General features: G+C 45.9%; 1 protein-coding gene across 3 annotated transcripts in view; it reads left to right on the top strand.

Annotated features, from left to right (window-relative positions):
- Positions 1-22,610, top strand: part of SLC7A8 (solute carrier family 7 member 8) — a 50,411-nt gene that overhangs the window by 25,221 nt on the left and 2,580 nt on the right. For all 3 annotated transcript variants that reach the window (XM_081118096.1, XM_081118097.1, XM_081118098.1), the window contains 7 exons: positions 10,215-10,340; positions 12,077-12,230; positions 12,848-12,971; positions 14,391-14,494; positions 17,883-17,979; positions 20,635-20,784; positions 22,368-22,545. In XM_081118096.1, coding sequence (XP_080974222.1) covers positions 10,215-10,340; positions 12,077-12,230; positions 12,848-12,971; positions 14,391-14,494; positions 17,883-17,979; positions 20,635-20,784; positions 22,368-22,545 — 933 coding nt within the window. The remainder of the gene's footprint in view (positions 1-10,214; positions 10,341-12,076; positions 12,231-12,847; positions 12,972-14,390; positions 14,495-17,882; positions 17,980-20,634; positions 20,785-22,367; positions 22,546-22,610) is intronic.

Consider the following 22,610-nt stretch of genomic DNA (forward strand, 5'->3'; position numbering starts at 1 on the left):
GTGATTAATGGTGAGAGAGTCAAGGGTGGCACATTCTTGTTGGAATACAGGTGAAATAAATCAAGGAAAACACTGGGTTATATTTTAGTGCCTTTTCATTGGTGTGGTTCAGACTGGGTTGAGTTGGTTCCTCTATCTTTGTACCTTTTCTATTCACTCTCTAATACTTAAGATTTGTTGCTGACACTTGAAGAAGATATCCCCTATGGTTTTGGACTCCATGCCTATAATGACAGTAAACACCCATTCAGTGCTATTTCACCTCCTCCGTGCCCTATTCGGCCTTTGGAGTATTCCTTGTGCCTGTAGACCTGGGAATGAAGGTATCTCTGTTGCCCTCATCTTACATTTCTGTAAGAACAATTCAATCTTGAGCTCTAATAAATTAAACAACTATTGGTACAGTGTTTTTTAGTTTCTATATCATAATAAACAATTACAAAGATCACAGAGAATTCAAGAATGGAATAAGGTCTTCTTCCCTTGAAATCCACTGGTGTTGGGCACTTCTGTCCATTAGTCGAAATCCAATCTCTTCTCAGATCAGGATTTAGCTACTGGCTGCCTGAGAAGTCAGGGTCTTCTTTTTTGTTTCAATATGCTTCAGTTCCTGGTCCAAATTATCTCCTCTTTCCTGGCTTCCCATAGTATCTCTTCTGGTCTCCAGCTTTTACTCTCAGACTGGAATTCTGCTGTGCAAAGGGTATTCATAGCCCAAGTCCTGGAAATTGGGGAATGAGGAGCTTATTCATGAGAATGTGTCCACCCTGCTTGGGAAAATAATGAATTGGACTGAGGTTCTCTGAAATGAAGTTTTCCTGGAGTTCAGCTTCCACCAGTATGGAAACAACTTGCTGACTTTTGCAAATCAGCCTAGACTGGCCTTTTGTTGCTGACTCTCAAGGATCTCTAACACCCCCACCCCCACCCCCCCCGCCGCCCAGGAGCCAGCACCTGTGGTTTATGAAATCGCCCATTAATTATGTCTGGTAAACTTTTAAGGGTTAGTGTGACACACCAAACTTATATCACATACCCAGGAATATAAAAATCAGAAGACTCATAGGAGTGAAGCCTAGAGGTATTTGGAGCTTTGGGGAAAAGAAAAGGCAAGATTTGTTTTGAGAGTTTTTAGCAAGTTTGAGCACTAGCTGTCATTGGAATTGGCTTATAACTGATGTTGACATAAGAATCTGTAGAGAATTTTTATAAAAATTTATTTGAGTTAAACAGAGAATGCACCTGGAAACAAGATCTCAAAAGACTGAGATAAATGCTTCCAAGATTAACAGTTTGCCATTTCTTTTATGCATTTGAGATTAAGGAGGGAATGTAAGGAAGATTACTGAAGGTGGGAGAAAGCCAGGGATTGGATTACAGGATAGTTAAGATTATGTGTTCATGCTTTAGAAGAAGGGGTCTGAAAGAGGCCATTTCAAAAGTGTTTTAACCTAGATGCACAAAACAATGGACAGGGCTTGCTTAAGGCAAAGATAAGCCTTTTACTAAACAAGTTATATGCCTGGGGCATGACTATTTACCATGACCTGGCCTGTGAGGTTACTTTCCCCAGAATCCCTTTTTTTTTTTGGTCCATTTTGACTAGTCTTAGGAATTTTGCAGCCTGAGTCCAGGTTTATAGACCATTTTACATAAGACACCTGAGCATCTGAGGATTTTGGTGGATACTAACAGAGCCCATAAGCCTTTGTCCAAGAACCAATCAGACCTCCCAGGACCCACACCCTTTCCCCCAAGGCTGAGGATGATAGAGTCAGGCTAGACCCCCAAACTCTGTGCAGACCCCTCAGAGCACATCCCATCCCCCTTGCTCTGAGTCTGGGAGGCATCAGCCCTGAGAATTGGAGCATGAGGTAACAGGAATTTTTCAGGCCAGGGCTGGAACAGTAATGAATAGGATTAAAATGGGGCTCCCCAAGGTGGCATGGTACACTATGTCTGTCTCCCCTGCTTTCCGGGTGTCCCATTTCTCTCTCCTCCCCCACGCCTGCTCAGGAGCCGTGCTTAGCTAATGCTGGAGAGAGAACTATTCAGCTCTTGGAAAATGCTGAGCTGGGTGTTTGGGCTTCTTGGCTGAACTAAGTACTGGATGGTGATTCAGCAAAAATTCCAGGTCCAGCAACTGGCACTTGCCATTGGAGGGATCAGGATAAAAAGGAAGGGGAAGAGAGTCAGGAAGGGAAGGGGAAGGAGTAGGAGCTTAGCTGAAAGTTGAGAAAAGCCGTGTGATTCAGGATCTCCAGAAGCTCACAGCGTCTCTGCACCCCTCCTCCTCTGCTTGTTTGTCAGTGGAGAGAGGCCCTTCCAGAAGGCTCTTCTTAGAAGTGCTTCTGAGACTTCACAAACGGCAGCATCTGTCATTGTTTCAAGATAAAAAGGGCTGGAGAAGAGCAAAATGTTACTGTAGTGTGTGTGGTAAGCAAGATCTATTTCAAAGCCTATTTATGGACCTAATAGAAGCTGAGATCAAAGCTTAGTTTGTAAGGAAGGGCAACTTTGATTGTTTCGGTTGCTGTTGCTTTGTTTTGATGTTTTTGTCTTTCACCAAAGTTATTTACACGTACAATAATACCAACCTTTGTTTTTAGGTAGGCAGAGACCTGACACTTTATAAGGCAGTTCCTCACCCCATATGAAAAATATCTTGGCCCTGGGTGAGCAGGGAAGGATTCTAGGAAGCTGGCTCTGTGTTCACAGTCCTACCCCAATTTTCCCCCAGCCTCTCTGAGGAAAGAGCTCAGGCTGACCTGCATGGGCAGAACTGGAACCTTATCAGAGCCTTGGGTTGCGTGCCTTAGAACTCAAACAGGGCTCCATGTTTTCTTTGCCTATCAGTGCCTTTTGGCAGCCGGCACTGGTTGCCTCCTAGATCTGGAAACGGTTAGGCAAGTCAACCCAGAGCAGCCTTTCCACAATTAGAAACACGTGCCCAGTTCCTTCCAAGAGAGGTGGCTGAGGAGCCCCGTCCAGCCTATCACAGAGCGGAGCCTCGCCACACCCCTTCCCCTCCCTACCCCCCAACCCTGCACGCAGGGAGCTCGCCCGCTGCAGCGTGGGCAATGGAGGGCTGGTCTGGGGGCATCACCTCGCCCCTTTTGCGCCAGGTCCAGAGGGAGGGAGTCAAGGGAAGCTGGCCAGAGCGTGGCAGAAGGCAGAGAAGTGCACACCGCAGCACAAGGTGAAACAGAGACCAGGCACATGACCAGGTGAAATGTACCACTGCTTGGGAGGGCTGCGGAGCTCCGTCTCAGAAAAGTGCTTATTTTGAAGTTATGGAAAGGAACAGGCTGTTCTGATTTCTACAAAGTAGTGTCACTAGCTTCCCTTTTCAGCAGCTGCCTTGGTAGACATTCCATGTTGCTTTTTTCTTTCCTTGCCCTTTTTCTCTCTGTTCTGCTCCTGGAGTTCTCTCTCCCTTTCTGCCTCTCCCCTGCTTGCCTTCCCTCTCCTTCTTTCTGCCTGCTATCGTTTCTCATGCCCACTCTTCTCTCATCTTCACCATCGGTCTTCACCCTTCCTACTGCCTGTTTTCTTTCCTGAAAAGACAAGGAGAGGCCTGGTTTTGGAAATTCTAACTGAAAATAAGGCTTTCCAAGTTCCCTCCAGTCAAGTCCTGAGAAAGGGGCAAGCCAGCAAGACCCAGAAATCCAAATGGAGTTCCGGGAGTTCCAAGGAGCACGTGACCATGACATTGACAAGGGCCCAGGGGAGAGGACACAAGACAAAGAGAAATTATTTTCTAAAGCCCTGGGGCTGATGGACACAACTCTCTTGGTTTCTGAGGAGTAGTCACTTAGTCTTCCCCTTTTTGCAACATTGGCATCTTATGTTCTGCTGCCCAGAGAGCAACCTGGCCAGTATCTTCAGGTAACAGACTCAGAGCCCCAGGTGGCACTGTCAGCAGTGACCACAGGTACCACTGATAGGAGCAGGGTGTGGAAGAGTTGTAATGCTATCATGCGGTGTGAAAATTTGCCAACTCGATCAGCACATTGGTGACCTCACTTTCACTGCCCACTTGTAGAGATCCCCATCACTTCTCTCCATTTGGTGAGGCCTGTGGACAGGGACTCCTTTGGGGTCCTTGTATGTGCTGCCTGGTTGCTCTTTAAAAGCTTTTCTCTTTGTCTGGCCCACATGGTTCAGCAGTTGAGCATTGACCTATGATCCAGGAGATACCAGTTCAATTCTAAGTCAGAGCACATGCCCAGGTTGTGGGCTTGATCCCCAGTAGGGGGTGTAGAGGAGGCAGCCGATCAATGACTCTCTCATCATTGATGTTTCTATCTCTCTCTCTCCCTCTCCCTTCCTGACTCTGAAATCAATAAAGACATTAAAAAAAAAAAAAAAAAAAAGCTTTTCTCTTTAAGGGCATGTATGCACCTTGCTTTCTGGTCTATCTGTATGGTATCCAGCCTTGTATTAGTTTCCTATTGCTGCTGGAACAACTTTCCACAAACTTAGTGGCTTAAAACTACACAGATTTATTCTTATAGTTCTGGAGGTCAGAAGTCCTAAATTCAAGTTGTTAACAGCCTGGCCAGGTGTGGCTCAGAGGTTGAGCACCGACCTAGGATCCAGGAGATCAAGGTTCGATTCCCTGTCAGGGCACAATGCCTGGATTGCAGGCTTGATCCCCAGTGGGGGACCTGCAGGAGGCAGCCAATCAATAACGACTCTCTCTCTCCCTCTCCCTTCCTCTCTCTGAAATCAATAAAAATATATTTAATTAAAAAAAAAGTTGTTAACAAAGCTGTGTTCCCCCTGGAGGCTCTGGGGAGAATTGTTTCCTTGCCTTTGCCAGCATCTAGAGGCTCCCTACATTCTTTGGCTCGTGGTCCCTTCTTCCACCTTCAAAGCCAGCAAGATAGTATCTTCAAATCTTTCTCCCTCTTTGATCTCTGTTTTGGTCATCATATCTCCTTTTCTATTTCTACCTCCTTCTTAAAGGACTCAAATTACATTGGGCCCAGTCAGATAATCCAAAATAATCTCCCCATCTGAAGATCCTTAACTTAGTCATATTTGCAGAATTTCTTACATCATGTAAGGTAATATATTCACAAGATTAAGATGCTGACATTTGGGGGATGCCATTCTTCTGCCTGTCCCCATGAGTTCTGATGTTATTGTCAGAGGGAGGAAGTAAAAAAGAAGCTCTGTGACTGCCCAGGGATCAGAGCTGAGATGGGGCCAGGGCCGCCTTTTCTGCAGGAAGCGGGAGCTTATCTACTTTTTCCCCAGTCAACACATTCCAGGATCTGCATTGTCATCCATCTCAGAAGAACTCTACATTTCTCTGCTAGTCCTGCAGCTTTCCCACAGGCAGGAAACATGGAGCCCACCTCTCCTACTTGGCAGCTGAGAGGCCCTGGGCTCTGGACAGGGCATGAGATTACTGGGGCTACTCTTGCCTGCCTCGTTTTTTTGTATCCCCCCTGTCACCTTGACATTAGGCTTTTCAAACTGGGCATATTAATCAACCAACCCTCAATTTCAGCATCTTTTTTTTAAAATGGAGACAATCATACACACACACACACACACACACATATCTTCACTGATTTCAGAGAGAAGAAGTGAGAGGGAGGGAGATAGAAACATCAATGATGAGAGAGTCATTGATCAGCTGCCTCCTGCATGCCTGCCACTGTGAATCAAGCCCACAATCGAGGCATTGTGCCCTGACAGGGTATCGAACTTCGATCTCCTGGATCATAGGTCAATGCTCAACCGCTGAGCCATGCTGGCCGGGCCTTCAGCATCTTCTGGATAGTCTTTTCACTTTTTTTTTTTAAGCCAGGAAACAGAAGAAAAGGCCCAAGAAATACAGATAAGCCATCCGTCCATCCATGCAGCTGTCACCTATATCACCTACAAAGGGCCTACACATAAGCCTGGGCTTCCATGGGGGCCTTTAGATAAGCAGCAACCACCCCTACAGCCAGATTACTATGGACAAGAACCAGAGTTTTATACTTTTTTATTATTTTGTCCAGCTGGGCCAAAATTAGAAAATTCTCCCTGTTGGTAGGGTCTCTCCCTCCTATAGGAATCATTTCTGATTCCCCTGGGCTGAGTTAGGGACTCCCCATGACACCTGCTGGCTTCCATGAAGAGCTCTACCACTACTACATTGTTTTGTGATCTCTTTTAGCTCCCCTCTCTCCCCTCTTACGATGTCAACTGCCTAAGGGCGGGGACTTGAGTCTTATTTATAACTCCCCCACTTACTAAAGTGCCTAGCATGTGTAGGCCCTTTGTAGGTGATATAGGCGACAGCTGCATGGATGGATGGGTAGATCAATGAAAACTCTCACATGGCAAGCTGCATGGCCACTGTTCCCCATCTACATGTGGCTTCCCTGAGATCGCTATATCTCAAGCATACAGAATTCATAGTCTGGCTGGGAAGAGAGAGGGAACATAGCTGTCAGCAACAGAAAGGGGTGCTGGGTAGCAGACTGGCAGAGTCAGGACGCCTGAGCAGGGCAGAGGCTTGGCAAGCACCTGGCAAGTATTGCCTTCAGTCACTGACCTTTCCTCTCTGCATGGAGGCTCAGGTTTCAGCTGCTGTGAGGGAAGCTGTCCTGTGGTACGAGGAGACTGAAAGTACTCTCTTTTCCTTCAATCACATGCTGTGGTTGGTGGCCCAACTGCGGGTGAAAGGTCAGCCAGGGCTGCAGCCATTGTTCCAAGGAGACTAGTGTCACAGGCAGCCTGCCTCCCCACCTCGTTCTCAGGAATTCTCTTTTTATTTCTAAAAGATCTCTGTAAAGGGGAAAGGTTAAATATTAGTCAAGGGCTGGGTTCTTGTGAAGTTGTGGTGATGAACTCAGGCAGGACAGAAGACACATACCTCAAGTTTGTTTTACAAATGTCCCTTCCTTCAAACATCTCTGATTCCCCCAGGATACTGTGGGGCCATTTGAAGGAGTCTTTCTGGCTGCCTTGACAAGGAATTGACTTCGTATTTTCTATCCCAGCACACTGGAAAGTGGCCACATTTTCCTGCTCTGTCCTTATTTCCCTCCACACACTTTCTTTTTTAAAAAATATTTTTTTATTGATTTCAGAGAAAGGAAAGGGAAAGATAGAAACATCAATGAGAGAAGTTATTGATCGGCTGCCCCCTGCACGCCCCCTGCTGGGGATCAAGCCCACAACCCGGGGATGTGCCCCGACTGGGAATCGAACCTCGATCTCCTGGATCCTAGGTCGATGCTCAGCCACTGAGCCACGCCAGCCAGGCTCCACATACTTTCTCGTCACATCCGTGCCCTCCCTCTCCTCCCCTTGGTGGAAGTTAATTTTCTTCTCTGCCCCTTGTTCTATAATCCTTACCTATCCCTGAGCCACATGGGTTTTGTGTTCTAATCTTCCTTTCATTAGTCAATCTCCTTTATCTTTTAGTCATGATTGCCTGTGTCTGCTGAACTCCTGGGACCCAGAGGCCCAGCCTTGTCCCTAGCATGCCTCAGAGCCCTAGGGGGAAGCCCAGTTGCTCAGAGTGATTTGGATTGGATTGCCACCAGGCACGTGATCCTGAAATCTTTATTGAATTGAGTAAGATAAACTAAATGTGTATTTATCAGAACGTCTCAGTACATCTGGAACATTCCAGTATTTAAAAAATGTTCTCCCTGTTCAGGCGCTTAAAATCCTTCCTCCTTATATGACACTATCTTGGATAACAGCCTCTCCACAAGGAGTCGAGAGCTTCTACTCTTGAAGTCAAGTTTCCTCTTGCTCTTTTGGCTCTGTGAAACCAACTGAGGATTGTGTCTCCTTTTGATGAGTTTCCTGGAGAGCAGGGGGATTAGTGTGCATTGTGAAATGTGTAGACTGTGCTGAGATGGAAGGCTAATGAATTGGGGCATTTTCTTTATTCAAATAGCAAATATTTGCTGAGCACCTACTATTTAGGGGGACCAATGATATGCCCTGGGATTAAAAACATGAGCCCGGCCAGGCATGGCTCAGAGGTTGAGCGTCGACCTAAGGTCCAGGTGGTCAGGGTTCGATTCCCAGTCAGGGCACATGCCTGGGTTGTGGGCTCGATCAATGACTCTCTCATCATTGATGTTTCTGGCTCTCTCTCTCTCCCTCTCCCTTCCTCTCTCTGAAATCACTAAAGATATAAAAAAATAAAAAAACATGAAAAGTCACAGTCTCTGCCCTCCTAGTCTTCAAGGAGACAGAGAAAAAGAAACAGATTATTATAATGCAAAGAAATAAGTGTCAAAATTAGGTATAAACAGAGTGGTCTGGGAAGATAGAGGAGGGACAAACTTTGTTTCTTGTCTATAAAGTACAGCTGATAAATCTTACATGGCAGGCACATTGTCAAGAATAAGTAAAATAATAACAACTCAGAACAGGTGACATTTGAGCTGGATCTTGAAAGATGAGGCGTTTGCCAGGTAGAGACGGCGCAGGGAGGAAGGTTAGAGAAGAATAATGTCAGGTCCTTACTCTGCCACAGTGTTCTCAGAATCAAGTAAGGTTGGAAAACGTTTGGAAAGTAAATGCAGTTTCAGGATACCTATTGATAGAACTTGATCAGCTGTTTAAATGAAATCAGAGGCTTGGTTAGCGGCTTGAGGAAAGAGTCTTGTGCTTTTGCATGACTTGTACCTTTGGAGAACTAAGGGGTGTCCTGGTCACTGTTTGAGGATAAGAGAAAGCAAGAGGATTTTAACTTTTTTCTCTTTATTCTTAAGCACTTCATAATCACCAGGAGGTTGAGACTCCTGTTCCTGTATCACAGGGCTCCCTCCCATGGGTTACTTAGGAACTGTGATAGTAAAACAGAGGGCCCCTCCATCCTAGTGCTCAGCCTCTGAGCTCTCCTCCAGCCCTGGAGGTTCCACATTGTTGGGATCTCTGTGAGAGCCTATGACTCCTAGGAAAAGAGGCAGATTAAAAGTCCCCCATGCCACTCAGGAAGATATAGGGATGGTGGAAATAAACACAGGAAAACATGTTCAAAATCATTAGTCACTAGGAAAATGCAAATCAAAACTACAAAATGCGATTTAACACCTATTAGAATAGCCAGATTTTTAAAGCCAACAGTAGCAAATGCTGGGAAAGATGTAGAACAACATGATCTTGCACACACTGCTTGTGGAAATACAAAATGATACAGCCACTTTAGAAAACAGTTTGGCAGTTTCTTACAAAGTTTAATATACATTTACCATATAACCCAGGATCCCACTCCTGGGTATTTACTTGAGAGAAATGAAAACCCCATTCAAAGACCTCTACAGTCTACTTAAAGATTTCTGTGCAAGTGTTTATAGCAGCTTTATTTGTAATAGCCCAAACTGGGAGCAACCCAAATACCCATCAATTGCCAAATGGAAAATCAAACTGATACATTTATATGACAGAATATCAGTTGACAATAAAAAGGAACAAACTACTAATATATATAGCAACATGAATGGATCTCAAAAGCATGATGTTAAGTGAAAGGAGCCAGACACAAAAAAACTATACATTGTATGATTCCATTTATGTGGCATTCTGAAAAAAGCAAAACTATAGAGAAAGAAATCAAATTAGTGGTTGCCAGTAGGGAAAGGGGACTAATGTCAAAGAAACACAACATACAAAAAACTCCTTGGAGTGTTGAAAATGTTCTGTATAGAAAGTGTGGTAGTGATTAAACAACTGAATACATTTGTCAAATCTCATCAAATTGTACACTTAGAAAAATGAATTGTATTCTTTATGTATTATACCTCTATAAACCTAAGTAACAAAAGACTCCCCTAAATCTCTGTTGCCCGAAAACCAGGCTCAGGAAGATAACATCAAGAATCCCACCAGCTGCTCAGAGCACACCTTGAATATACAATGACTTGAAAACGAAGCCCACACTGGTGCCCTGATCAGCTACTGATTTTCTCCCCAAAGCCAGTGCCCACACTTCCATGCCTGCTTCTGGCTTCCAGCCCTGGGCAGGGCACATTCTTACCAAGCTCTAATTTGTGGCACATAATCTCCATTCATAACCCATTAACCTAGCCAAAGTTTCTGGACACTGGGGCTGAGCTTGCAGATTTGGCTCGTCTGCTACAATTCCATCATCAGGAGCAAGGAGCATTTCTGCTTCCGTGCAGAGGTCATTCTACAGCTTCGTTATGGCCCCTGAGGATATGTTTGGGGGTCTTTCATTTCAGTGCTCCTCACATGGGTCAACTGTTCCAGTGTGCGGTGGGCCACCAGGGTTCAAGACATTTTCACGGCTGGGAAGCTCCTGGCCCTGGCCCTGATCATCATCATGGGGGTTGTACAGATCTGCAAAGGTGAGTGGCATTGAAACCATGGGGCCCTGCCCAACTTTCCACCCCTTACATGTACATATGCCTTCATACTGTCTTTGGGTTGAGTGCACACCCTGAGATTTCCCAATTCTGGCCTTAAATGATTTATATTCCTCACTTGCTTGACAGAGGGGAAGAGAAGCCATTTTCCACAAGAAGTAGAATGTGTCTTGCCTGTTAGCAGATTCAGTCTTCCCATGCTCACCTCGTGACTCTGAAGACCCCAGACCTCTGGACTCCTATCTCCCTCTTGCCCCAACCCCAGGGAAGTTCCCCGCATCTTATATTGTATCTTGTCAATATCTTACAATGGGGGATGGAGGAGGAGATTTTATATGTTTTTAAATTACTCATAATCTCTACAAGAAAGAGCTCTACATTCCTGGGGCCCCTGCCAACATTCTCCACTGGATTTGGTCCTTTACAAACCCCAGTCTGTATTTGGTTTCCATGGGACCCGGAGCACCACGAGACTCTGCCTAGTGTCACTGCCTCCTGGAGAAAGTCAGATGACAGGCAGGAGACCGCCCACCTGCCCACAAGCCCCAAAGGCAGTGTGCGGTGCCTGAATTTTTACTCCAGGAAACATAATTAAGGTTCTGCTATATGAAATGTCCATGATTATTTTAATCAGTTGGATTAAGTTCTTTAGGAGATTATATTGTTTTCAGGAATTTAGACTTAAGGAAATCATTGTGCTATATTTTCAAAAATAGAGTCCCTCCTAATCTGGCCCCAATGCTTTCTCCTGATCACTCTAATCTCCTCATTTATTAACCCAATGCTGGGTTACATATGAATAAGTAAAGTATGAACAGTTAGTCTGTGTCTCATTACAACCTTAGTCAGCAACCTTTCTTGAGGGACCTCTGTGTGCAGAACACTGTGCTAAGGGCTGGGAAGGAAATTTAAAAGCTCTTTGCTGAAGGATCCCTGTCCTTAGGAGATCTACACCATGAAAAGGGAGAACAAACACACACCTTAGAAAGAGACAGTTGGAATCTGGCCAGCATGGCTCAGTGGCTGAGTGTCGACCTATGAACCAGGAGGTCACAGTTTGGGCTCAATCCCCAACAGGGTTCGTGCAGGAGGCAGCTGATCAATGACTCTCTCTCATTACTGATTTTTCTATCTCTCTCCCTCTTCCTTTCTCTCTCCGAAATGAAGTAAAAAAGAAAGAAAGAAAGAAAGAGACAGTTGGAGATTGACAAAGAAAGCACAACAAACTTGAACTAACACAGCATTATGGAAGCTTATGTTTGAATGTTATTCTTGATGCTTTCGTCATGAAAATGTACAAACTTAAATATCAGGGAAAGTGGTCAGGAAACTGTCAAGGGCTCTAATCTTGCCTCTCCAAATCCCAGCAGGCCATCTCCAATTTACCCTGCTAGTCCCCCAAGTTACCCTGCCCTCTCGGTGACCTTTCCCTGGCCTTTTCTTCCAAATACCTTTGCCTTGTGAAAAAAGAACATTCAGAACCGTGTTTTGAATCTGAGCCTCCATTGGACTAACGGTTAACAGGTTCTGCGAGGTCCTGGAGCTGTATTTCCTGGCTCTTATTCGTCCCACTTCTCCAATTCATGGGGTTTACTGGAGACAAGACAAAGAACTGGATCATCACCGCAGGGAGTGGTGGTGACCAGACCAGGGAGGCCAGGGGCTGCCCTGCTTCTGACTCTTCTCTCTGAGCAGCCTCCTGCCCCTTGTGTCCACAGGAGAATACTTCTGGCTGGAGCCAAAGAATGCATTTGATAATTTCCAGGAACCCAACATCGGCCTCATTGCACTGGCTTTCCTTCAGGGCTCCTTTGCCTACGGAGGCTGGAACTTTCTTAATTACGTGACTGAGGAACTTGTTGATCCCTACAAGTGAGTTGAAATAGCCCAGTTCTTCCTCTCTCCCTGGAAAGGCTGAGGCACCTGCTACAGGAAAGAGGGAGCCAGGTGTTCACTACCCACTTCCCCTTCTCCCAGCCCTGATTCTGACCATGACCTGGTCTATCCTGAAGAAATAGTTCATTTCTCAGGAACTTAAACTGCTTGCCACTCACTCTGCCAGGAGAAGAAAAATGACCTGGTAACTGTACCAGAGTAGGTTAAAGACTGAAAATAGTGCTGAGATAATACCACTGCCTTAGACAATGACATGGGCCCTGAGCAGTGTCCAGATATCTTACTTACCTGTTTTGGGACAAGTGGGTCTTTGTGTCTTGAGGCAGGGAAAGGGGTGCATTGGGGAGATTCTGGTCGAGAAGAGATCAATAGGTTTGGAATGTATTTCCAGCCTAAGCTGTTTCATTTCCTTTAAATTATCCTGCTCATATTGAGACAAATTCCTCCCCCACCCCTCCAGGGAGAGGAAACATCACAGAATGCTGCAAGGTCAGCTTCATGCAGAAAAACAGAAGGTACTTCCCAGACCCCATGATGAGGCAGGTGGTCCCAGGTGCCGGGCCTTCCCCCTCTCACCTCCTCTCCCTCTACAGGAACCTTCCCAGAGCCATCTTCATCTCCATCCCACTGGTCACATTTGTGTATGTCTTTGCCAATGTCGCTTATGTCACTGCAATGTCCCCCCAGGAGCTGCTGGCATCAAACGCAGTCGCTGTGGTAAGAAATCAAACTCACAGTCTCTCAAACCAGGAAGGTTGACATAGACTTGCCTGCTGAGCTACCCTCACTTTCCCCTGATCCATGGATTAGTGGCATTGGAAGTCATCCCAAGTCTTTAGGGCAGAAACCAAATCCTCAAGTGCCTAGAAGCAAGCTGGTGGCCGCTCTGTACCTTGAAGAGCCACAACAGCAGAGCTGAGTAGTTGCCAAAGAGACTATATGGCCTACAAAGCTGAATTATTTACAGAAAAAGTTTGCTGACTCCTTTAAACTCTAAATGTAATGATTGTATAAAGGAGACAGGCTTCTCCCCAGAAAGATGCAGTCTTGCACAAGACATGCCATTTCTCTCTGCCTCCATTTCCACCTTGGAAAGTCATGTAATCTGAATCCTTCACTCATCAGGGGAAAGTGTGTGCCAGTAAACGATTAGGAAGTAGGAGTGGGTTGTGCTCTTTGGAGAAAGAGATCATGCAGGTCTAAGGCATTGGGGTCCTTGATATCCAGGAAAGACCTGGGAGCCATACTGTTCCCTCACCTGGCTTCATGCGGGCTATGACCTTACCCTGCCAAACAGTGTCATCACTTGTCTTATTGAAGACTAAACAAAGAGACCCTCCATTGTCCCATAGCAGCCTGTTCCATGACCAGCCTTCCCCAGCAGGACAGCTATTCTAAACAACCCCTCCCCATAATATGCTGTTTGTTTACTTGGCTCAAAGAATATAGAAAGACTGGTCCCCTGACATTTTATATTCCTTCAATACATGAAGACCAGTCTATAGCCTCACCACCTTCTCTTTCTCAGCCTGCATAATAGCCTCTTCTTATTTCCCCCAATATCATTTGTTTCTATGAATTTAGAAATTCTTACCCTATGAATTAGGATTCACCTTTATTTTACAGATGGGAAAACTGAGGTTTAAAAATTAAGAACCTTGCTCAAGGTTTTACAGCTCCTAAATATTGGGCTGAGGTTGGAGCTCCGACCTGCCTGACTCACTAGCACACAATGTAGTGAGGCCTGGACTCACATGGCTGGTTCCGGTCCTGGCCCTGCCACTTCCTGGGTGTGTGATCTTAGGCAATCTACTGAATTGCTTTATGCCTCAGTTTCTTCATCCATAAATCAAAGATAACAAGTGTTAGTTCATTATTAGCAGTATTAGTATTAGTATTATTACCATACATTGCCTCCTTCAGTTTGCCAGTTCAAAACACTTGACTCCTTACTGTGTAGTGGTCACTGTCAGAAGTGGTGGTGTGGGATGGGGGCAGGCACAGACACCATCCCTCCTCTCAGGAGCTTAGCTAGAGTCTCAGCAAGGGTGGGCCTGGGAGGAAGCATTCCTAGCAGTGACATACAGGTGCAGGGTTATAACTTCTTTTCCACTCACCCCTTGTTTTCTCTCATAGACTTTCGGAGAGAAGCTCCTAGGGGTCATGGCCTGGATCATGCCCATTTCCGTTGCCCTGTCCACATTTGGAGGAGTCAATGGGTCTCTCTTCACCTCCTCCCGGTGAGTGCTGTCCTGGTCCTTTCCCAGCCAGGAGCCACTCTGCTGTGCATATTGCTCTGTGTACATGTGGGGGGCTTGTCTCCGTCAGCAGGTTCTGTGTGGGCACCTGGGCAGTGACCTTGCAGGGGGTGATTGCTCACGTGAGGTCATGCGTGTATCAGGTGTAGACTCGAAGAGGTGTATGCTGCTCACGTGGTTACCTATGATGTGTGTGCTTTCACATGTAGTGGTGAGAAGCCCCATTCCACCTCATTTCAGTAAGAGCAGGAGGTTCAGGCAACCTATTGCAGTCCCACATCAGGGACTGTGGTTGGCAGCAGGACTGTCTTGACTGTAGCTCCAGAGCCCCTTTTCCCCTCTCCTGGAAAAAAGGCTGTACTGGCTAGAAAGGAACCCCACTCTGAAAGGGATCAGGAGGGACCTGTACCTGAGGCCTCTGGGCTGGCCTCCCATGAGAGACAGGCAGCTGTAGGAGGTCTTTGTGTGGCCACCCCTGAGACCCAGGTGGACTCACTCATGTGAAGTGAAAAAGCTGGGGAAGGAGTGAAAGGAAAGCATCTGTCTTAAGCGACACCCCTCACCCCTCTCAGGGAAGCCAAAAGCTCAAGTGGACCCACGAGTCCCCATCTCCTGCCTCCATACATCTAGGGATCTATCTACGCCCTTGGTGCCCCTTCTTGCTGTCTCTAGAATGGGCTGTGAGAACAGCAGGTGCTGGAGGATTTCCATGGATGTGGCTCAAGGGGTCTTCCCAGGGCTCTTAGAAAGCCCCTTTGCGCCGGGGGCACAGTCCTACTCAAAAGATACAGCAAAAGGAGTAGTTCCCTGAATTCAGCTACTTCTAAAGCCATCATCACATCAGGGAGGAGTGCCTGTAAAATGACAAAGGAATACCACGTTTTCAGTACCCAGGCACGAAAGTGGGAGTGTGGGTGTTCCCTGTTCCCTAGGACTCTATGACATCCACAGCAACCTCGTGTGCGTGTTACACAGGAGCAGTGGCCACCTGGAGGCCCCAGCCGAGGGTGAGCGGTGGAAGAGCAATGACCCATGAGGCTCTCTGGGATCTATTGGAGGAGAGTGACTGGCTACAGTCACTTTAGAGTGGGGTTTGTCCCTCAGGCAGGCCAAGCAGTGGTCTGCATGCATGTGGTACAGCTGTGTGTGCATGCAGGAGATGTGGCCTGGTGTGCTCAGCCTCTTATTCGGAGGCGCGGCTCACCCACCAGGCCTCCTCTGCTCATCTTCCAGTTCCTTCCTCTGCTCATCTTCCAGTTCCTTCCTTCCTTCCTTCCTTCCTTCCTTCCTTCCTTCCTTCCTTCCTTCCTTCCTTCCTTCCTTCCTTCCTTCCTTCCTTCCTTCCTTCCTTCCTCTTCCTCCTCCTTCCCTCCTTCCCTCCTTCTCTTACTCTTTTGTGTTTTGTGGTATGGAGATGATCCTTCCTGAGAAGTGGGAGTGTGTGTGGGTGTGTGTCATGCTTACTGTCTTTGTCTCCTCTGTTGTCAGCTAGCTGGGCAAGGATTGCTTCTTGTGAACTTGACACTTGCAAATGCTGTTGGACCTGGACAACTCCACTGGGTCCTGGCTCCCTGTGGAGGAGGGATGTGAATTTGGGATCCTGGCTATGTGCATGATGAAGCCTGCAGAGCACCTGGGGCTCCGTTGGGTGCATGAGGCTGCACTGTAGAGGGCCAATGCCATGTGGCTGCATGAAACTAGTGACATTAGCCTAAGTATTTGATGATGGCAACTGATAGTGATGCATTTGGGTACTTGGGACCATAATCGACTCCCACACTTCTGATGAGCTAGTGCTTTTAGCTTCACTCTCCCCCACACACAAATTACAAAGTAAATGACAGTTCTCTTTAGACCACCCAGTGTACTGATTCTGTGCATTTCTGTCTCTATCACACAATACCCTTCCTCTCACCCATCAAGAGTTCCTTTCCCTACAAAATCCTATACAAAAGAAAAAGTGGTATAATTCACACTAATATGTAACTGATTCCTAACAGTATATAGTATTCTCTTTTCTCTCAGGAAAGACAAGGGGAAGAAGGCCTGCTTATTATGTTAAAATTTACCTTTTAAAAAATAACTCTTAAACATCCATATCCTGGTCATAATATTGTACTATAGTTTTGCAATATGTTACCAATGGGAGAAACTGGGTAAAGGATACATAGGATCTTTCTATATCATTTCTTACAACTGCATGTGAATCTATAATTATCTCAAAATAAAAAGCTTGCTTTAAAAGTTAAAAAATAAATTTTATTCTGATTGCAAATTTTTTGTCTATTTTAGAATTTTAAAATTGTTTCTATAACATCTAAGGAAGAAAATTTAAATTACTCATAACCTCACTACCTAGAAATAATTAGTCAGTGTTTTAATATATGCTTTTACATGCCCCATAAATAATTTTTCAATTATTTGGAATCATACTGTATGGAATTATCAGTTTTCTATCTTGCTTTTTTTCATTTACCATTATATTGTGAGCATGTTCTCATGTAATCAGTTTTGTTTCTAGAACATTATTATGACTGCATAATATTCCACTTTATGGATATACCATAATTTATGTTATCAATTTCCTATTTTTAGGCATTTAGGATATTTACAATGTTTTTATTATCAGGATATCTTTGTATATACACCTTTCACTAACTCTATATTCATTTCCTTAGGATGGATTTGAGGAATAGAATAAGTAGCTTAAAGATATAAATTTTTAAGCACAATTTACATACAACAAAATACACGGACTGTAAGTATTCAGATTGATGAGTTTCAACAATTGTAGACAGACTTGTAACCGCCACCCACAACAAGATATAGGCCATTTCCACATATCCCTCAAGTGCCTACATGTCCCTTTCTGGTCTACCACGCATTTCCCAACCCCAGAGACAACTACTTTTTGACTAGGATATGAATGCTTTTAAGGCTTTCCTTGTACAGTTCAATCCCCATGTATCCTTTGAGGATGTGGAAGGCACATTTTTTTATGGGATTAAGACCTTAGGCAAAGGAGAGAAGCTGCTCCCGCAGCAGCACTCCAGGCTTTAGAGACCCACACAGTGACAGCACAATCATCAGTAACCCCAAGCCATCCAGGCCGCACTCAGGGTCTCCGGCACCCAGTATCCATCCACTTGTCCACTAGCTGCTTCTGGTTTGCCTGTGTCTGCATTTGTGATTATGGGTCCTGTGACTAGTGGGCTGGAAGGTGTGCACGAGAAGGTGGGTACCTGTTTGGAGGAGTGATGTTCCTATGTGGGCAGAAGGGGGGCATGGATGAGGGAGCCTGGGCTGGGGAGGGAGCCTCCTTTGGTAGTCCATGGGCCATCCCAGGCTGACCTACTTTTCTCTCTGCCAGGCTGTTCTTTGCTGGAGCCAGGGAGGGCCACCTTCCCAGCGTGTTGGCCATGATCCATGTGAAGCGTTGCACACCCATCCCAGCCTTGCTCTTCACAGTAAGGGCCCCTCCTTCTGCTGGTCCTACATACACCCTCCCCTCCCTCTCACGCTTGCTCTGAGCTGGGAGTTCACACTTACACACACACACCCCTATACCCTTCTTCTGCTCTTAGGTTTCATGGGTCCTGGATAACATGGCAAGTGGTACGCATAGACTTTACTAATATCAAGAGATATAGCAAGGAGTCCTAGCCAGTTTGGCTCAGTGGTTAGAGCATCGGCCCTTGGACTGAAGGGTCCTGGGTTCGATTCTGGCCAAGGGTATATACCTTGGTTGCAGGCTCAGCCCCAGTCAGTCCAGGCATGTATGGGAGGCAGCCAATCGATGGTTCTCTCTCTCTCCCTTCCACTCTCTCTGAAAAGCAGTGGAAAAAATATCCTCAGGTGAGGATTAAAAAAAAGAGAGAGATATAGGAAGGAAAAAATGGAGTCCTGAAAGACCTTAAGGTTCTCAGCCAGGGCATTTCCATTCTCCTGTCCTTTTAGGTCAGAATGATGTGATTTTCTCAAGATTTTATAACCTCACAAAGAAACTTCTCCTTTCTTGGCTCTCCCCTGCACCTGTTGCCTACAGGGCTGCCACTGTGGGCCTCTGCCCCCAGCCAATCACCACATCCCACACACCCCTCCTCATTGATCTTGTCCCAGGAGGTCCTGCCAGTCTCTTGGGAAATATCACTGAAATAAATTCAGCGTTAAGAGTATACCACGTAAGAAAAATAAAGAAAGGAAGACTGGTACACTGAAAATGGAGAAAAGGAAACTTGGGATGGGGAAAAAGTGGGAGTAAGATGACCCCAGAGTAGAATCATTTACAGAGAGCAAAAAGAAGGAACAAAGATTTGTCCCCATTGAACCTTATAAGTTTTTTTTTTTCCCCTCTGGATCCTGAATAAAATATTGAAAATTACCACTAGAACCCTGCTGGCTTGGCTCAGCGGTTGAGCATCAACCTATGATCCAGGGTTCGATTCCCAGTCAGGGCAGAAGCTCAGGTTTCGGGCTCAATCCCCAGTGGGGGGCTTGCAGGAGGCAGCCGATTGATTGATTAATTGATGTTTCTATCTCTTCTCTCCCCCTCTCCCTTCCTCTCTCTGAAATCAATAAAGATATATTTAAAAAAGAAAAGAAAGAAAATTACCACCAAAGAAGCAGTTAGACCAGGATAGTAGAGCTCTCAGAAGTCAAGGGCATTCATTGTACAACATTAGGGGGAATTTCAGAATGTTCAGATACAGGAAGAAGGTCATCATGATTGGTTAGTTGTGAAAGGTGACTGGAGAAAGCGCAGTGCTCCCAGCAGGCTACAAACTTTTTTCAGTTTGAGCCACTGGTGCAGCTCCATGACTACAAGGCAAGTACAGTAAGAATCTGACTTATTTATTCATTAAAATTTTCTCAATTATTTTCACCATCAGGTCTCACAGGAAAATTGAACCTTCTGTTGACCTTAACATATTAGCAGAGGGGAAGAACATTGTTCCAAGAGAGCCACTGAGATGATGTTGAAGTTGGAAAGTGGGTTCTATCAGGAAAACTTCACAGGGATGTTATGAAGGTTAAACAAATTACTGTTTGTAGAATGTGAAGAATAGAGCCCGGCACCTGACAAATGCTATAACTGTTTATGATATTTTAAAAGGAAGGAAAATATAAATTAAATGACTCAGACAGAAGAGAATGAGAGCAAGATAAAGCTTTAATCTGCAGTTAACAATCTTCCCTAAAATGATAAAGTGAAATTAATTTGAGCTACAACCAAGGAAGAAATATAAATGAGACTAGGGCAGACATGGAACCAGGTGCCACCAGTGTGGCCAATCCAGTTACTGACGGTCAAATTCTGTTCTGACTGGTTAGTGCACATGCCACACCAATGATTAAATATTCTGATTATCACCCCTGCAGTTGGAAAGAACTTCCTGGCAATGGAGGTGTTAGCAGCGGCCTGGGTTTCTAGGAGAGGTTTTAAATTTTTCTTTTAAAAAGTTTTTTTTAATAATCCTTACCTGCTCATCTGAGGATATTTTTTCTATTGCTTTTCAGAGAGAGTAGAAGGGAGGAAGGGAGAGAGGGAGGGGAAGAGGGAGAGAGAGAGAAACATGAAAGCCCTAGCTAGTTGCTCAGTGGTTAGAGCACCGCCCCGGGGACTGAAGGGTCCTAGGTTCGATTCCAGCCAAGGGCACGTACCTCAGTTTCATGCTCGATCCCTGGCCCCAGTCAGGGCTCGTGAGGCAACCAATCGATGTGTCTCTCTCACATCGATGTTTCTCTTTTTCTCCTCCTTCCACTCTCTCTGAAATGCAATGGAAAAAATATCCTCTGGTGAGGATTAAAAAATATATATACATATATATATGAGAGAGACACATCAGCTGGTTGTCTCTGGCACCCACCCCAACTGGGGGCAGGAAGTGAACCCACAACCCAGGTATGGGCCCTTTACCGGAAATTGAACTTACAACCCTTAGGTGCACAGGCCAATGCTCTAACCACTAAGCCACACCGGCCAAGGCTAAAATTTCCATTTTGAGACATCCTTTATGAAATGGCAGCATCTGCCTGAAGCAGGGGCACAGTCCTGACCTGTAAACAGCTCAAGTCTCCAGATACCTTTCCGATCACTGACGTGCTTCTCCTACTCCCCCTAGTGCATCTCCACCCTGCTGATGCTGGTCACCGGTGACATATACACACTCATCAACTATGTGGGTTTCATCAACTACCTCTTCTACGGGGTCACAATTGCTGGACAGATAGTTCTTCGCTGGAAGAAGCCTGACATCCCCCGCCCCATCAAGGTGCGCAAACCTCCCCGTGGGGGTCCCTCCTTCTCTATTGGTTCTAGCTGCAGCACGGATTTTTCAATCACCTTGCTCTCAGCTGCTGACCACAGATCATCTCTGTAATGGTAACAGACCCTTTGGGAAGCAAGGGCCATTGAATGGGGCAGCCATTTCTTTCCATTCTCTGTTGTGGATAGGACCAGAGCAAATTGCAGCTGGAAAGATAAGTTAGATTAAGTGATAATTTCATCACTCATTCCTTTGCTTCCTATGACTCTGTCTTAAACTCCAGCTGATTGTTTAAGGCTCCCTTAACTCTCCAACATTTCCCTGGACTCTCTAGTCTGGCCAGTCTCCTCCTTGACCCTCCAGATAGCTGGATCCACTTGTGCTGTGTTTCTATCCCAGAATGAGTTTCCTCCTCCCATCTGCCTATCCAAATTCTAACCATTTTCCACATAAGCTTCAAGCACCTCCTCTTCTTTGAAGATTCCTAGTTCACTCCAGCCATCCATGAGTGAGCCTCCCTTTTTAAACTACCGTGGCCCCACAGGTAGCAGGGCATCCAGTGAACCTATTGTTACAAGAAATAACTTTGTGATGGGAATGACAGGATTGCCCAGAACAAAATATGCAAGTGTGCTGTTGGTTTTCCTGCAAATTAGAAGAATAGAGTATAACCCTGCATTATTTGAACAATTCTATTTTGGAAACAAAGGGAGACGAGATGCCTCTAGAAGATTCTTCCAGATGAGAAATCAAGGGCTCTCCAAATCTGTTTTCCACTGCCACTTTCCTTCCACTCTTAGAAAGCCTGCTAGAGGGAAGAAGAGGTAGAAGCCCATCTCCCCACCACATGCATTATCCCTGGGAGGAGAGGGCAAGGAAGAGAAAGGCTGTTGAATCTAGAGGCTTGACGAAGACTCTACTGGGAACTTCCACCTGTGGTTAACAAGAAGGGATGAAGCCCAGAGAGAGGTGCTTCTTTCTGAAGAAAGTCAAGGCCTCAGGCTGCCTTATACTATGTTAGGTTTCCTGATTTCTTGGGTCTTGGCAGATTGGTCTTCTCAAATTGCTTGAGAGAAACAATTTGGGATGGATTCTGGTGAGAGGGATGGCCATTTACCATGTGCCCAAGGGCCCTGCCTAGAAATGTGTGAGGGGCGAGGAGCCTGAGTGACCCAGGTCCTTTCCTTCTTGCCCTCATTCATTTCTCCACCTCTCCTCCACCCTGCAAATCAACAAGTATATACCAATGTACCAGCAAGCTTACTAGTTCCCGTGGACTGCACTGGCTGCCACAGGCACATGGCATGGATGACAAGGCCTTGCTTGATGCCACCCAGGAGGGAGGAGATGGGCAATGAGGATTGTTTCCTCCTTAGATTCCCCCCTCCTCTTCTTGTTCCATGGCCCAAGTTCACCAGCATTTGTTGACACAGCACTTGCCCTATCAAGGTTCAGGGTGTGGGAGCCTGAGAGCTGAGTTAAGCCCAGCCTTTGCACTCAGAGGTGCTCCCTGAGGGTGAAGAACAGGGAGGGTGCCCTGATCCTGGGGCCATGGGGTCCACACAGCTAACAACACCTCTGTTCCACAGATCAACCTGCTGTTCCCCATCATCTACCTGCTGTTCTGGGCCTTCCTGCTGGTCTTCAGCCTGTGGTCGGAGCCCGTGGTGTGTGGCATTGGCCTGGCTATCATGCTGACAGGAGTACCCGTCTATTTCCTGGGTGTTTACTGGCAACACAAGCCCAAGTGTTTCAATAACTTCATCAGTAAGTTGTTGAAGGCTCTGGGGGCTTGAGGGCACCCTGGCCTGGGGTAGAGTCGTCAGCGGTCT

Source organism: Miniopterus schreibersii, assembly GCF_964146895.1.
Source record: "Miniopterus schreibersii genome assembly, chromosome: 1".
NCBI classification, from domain to species: Eukaryota; Metazoa; Chordata; class Mammalia; order Chiroptera; family Miniopteridae; genus Miniopterus; species Miniopterus schreibersii.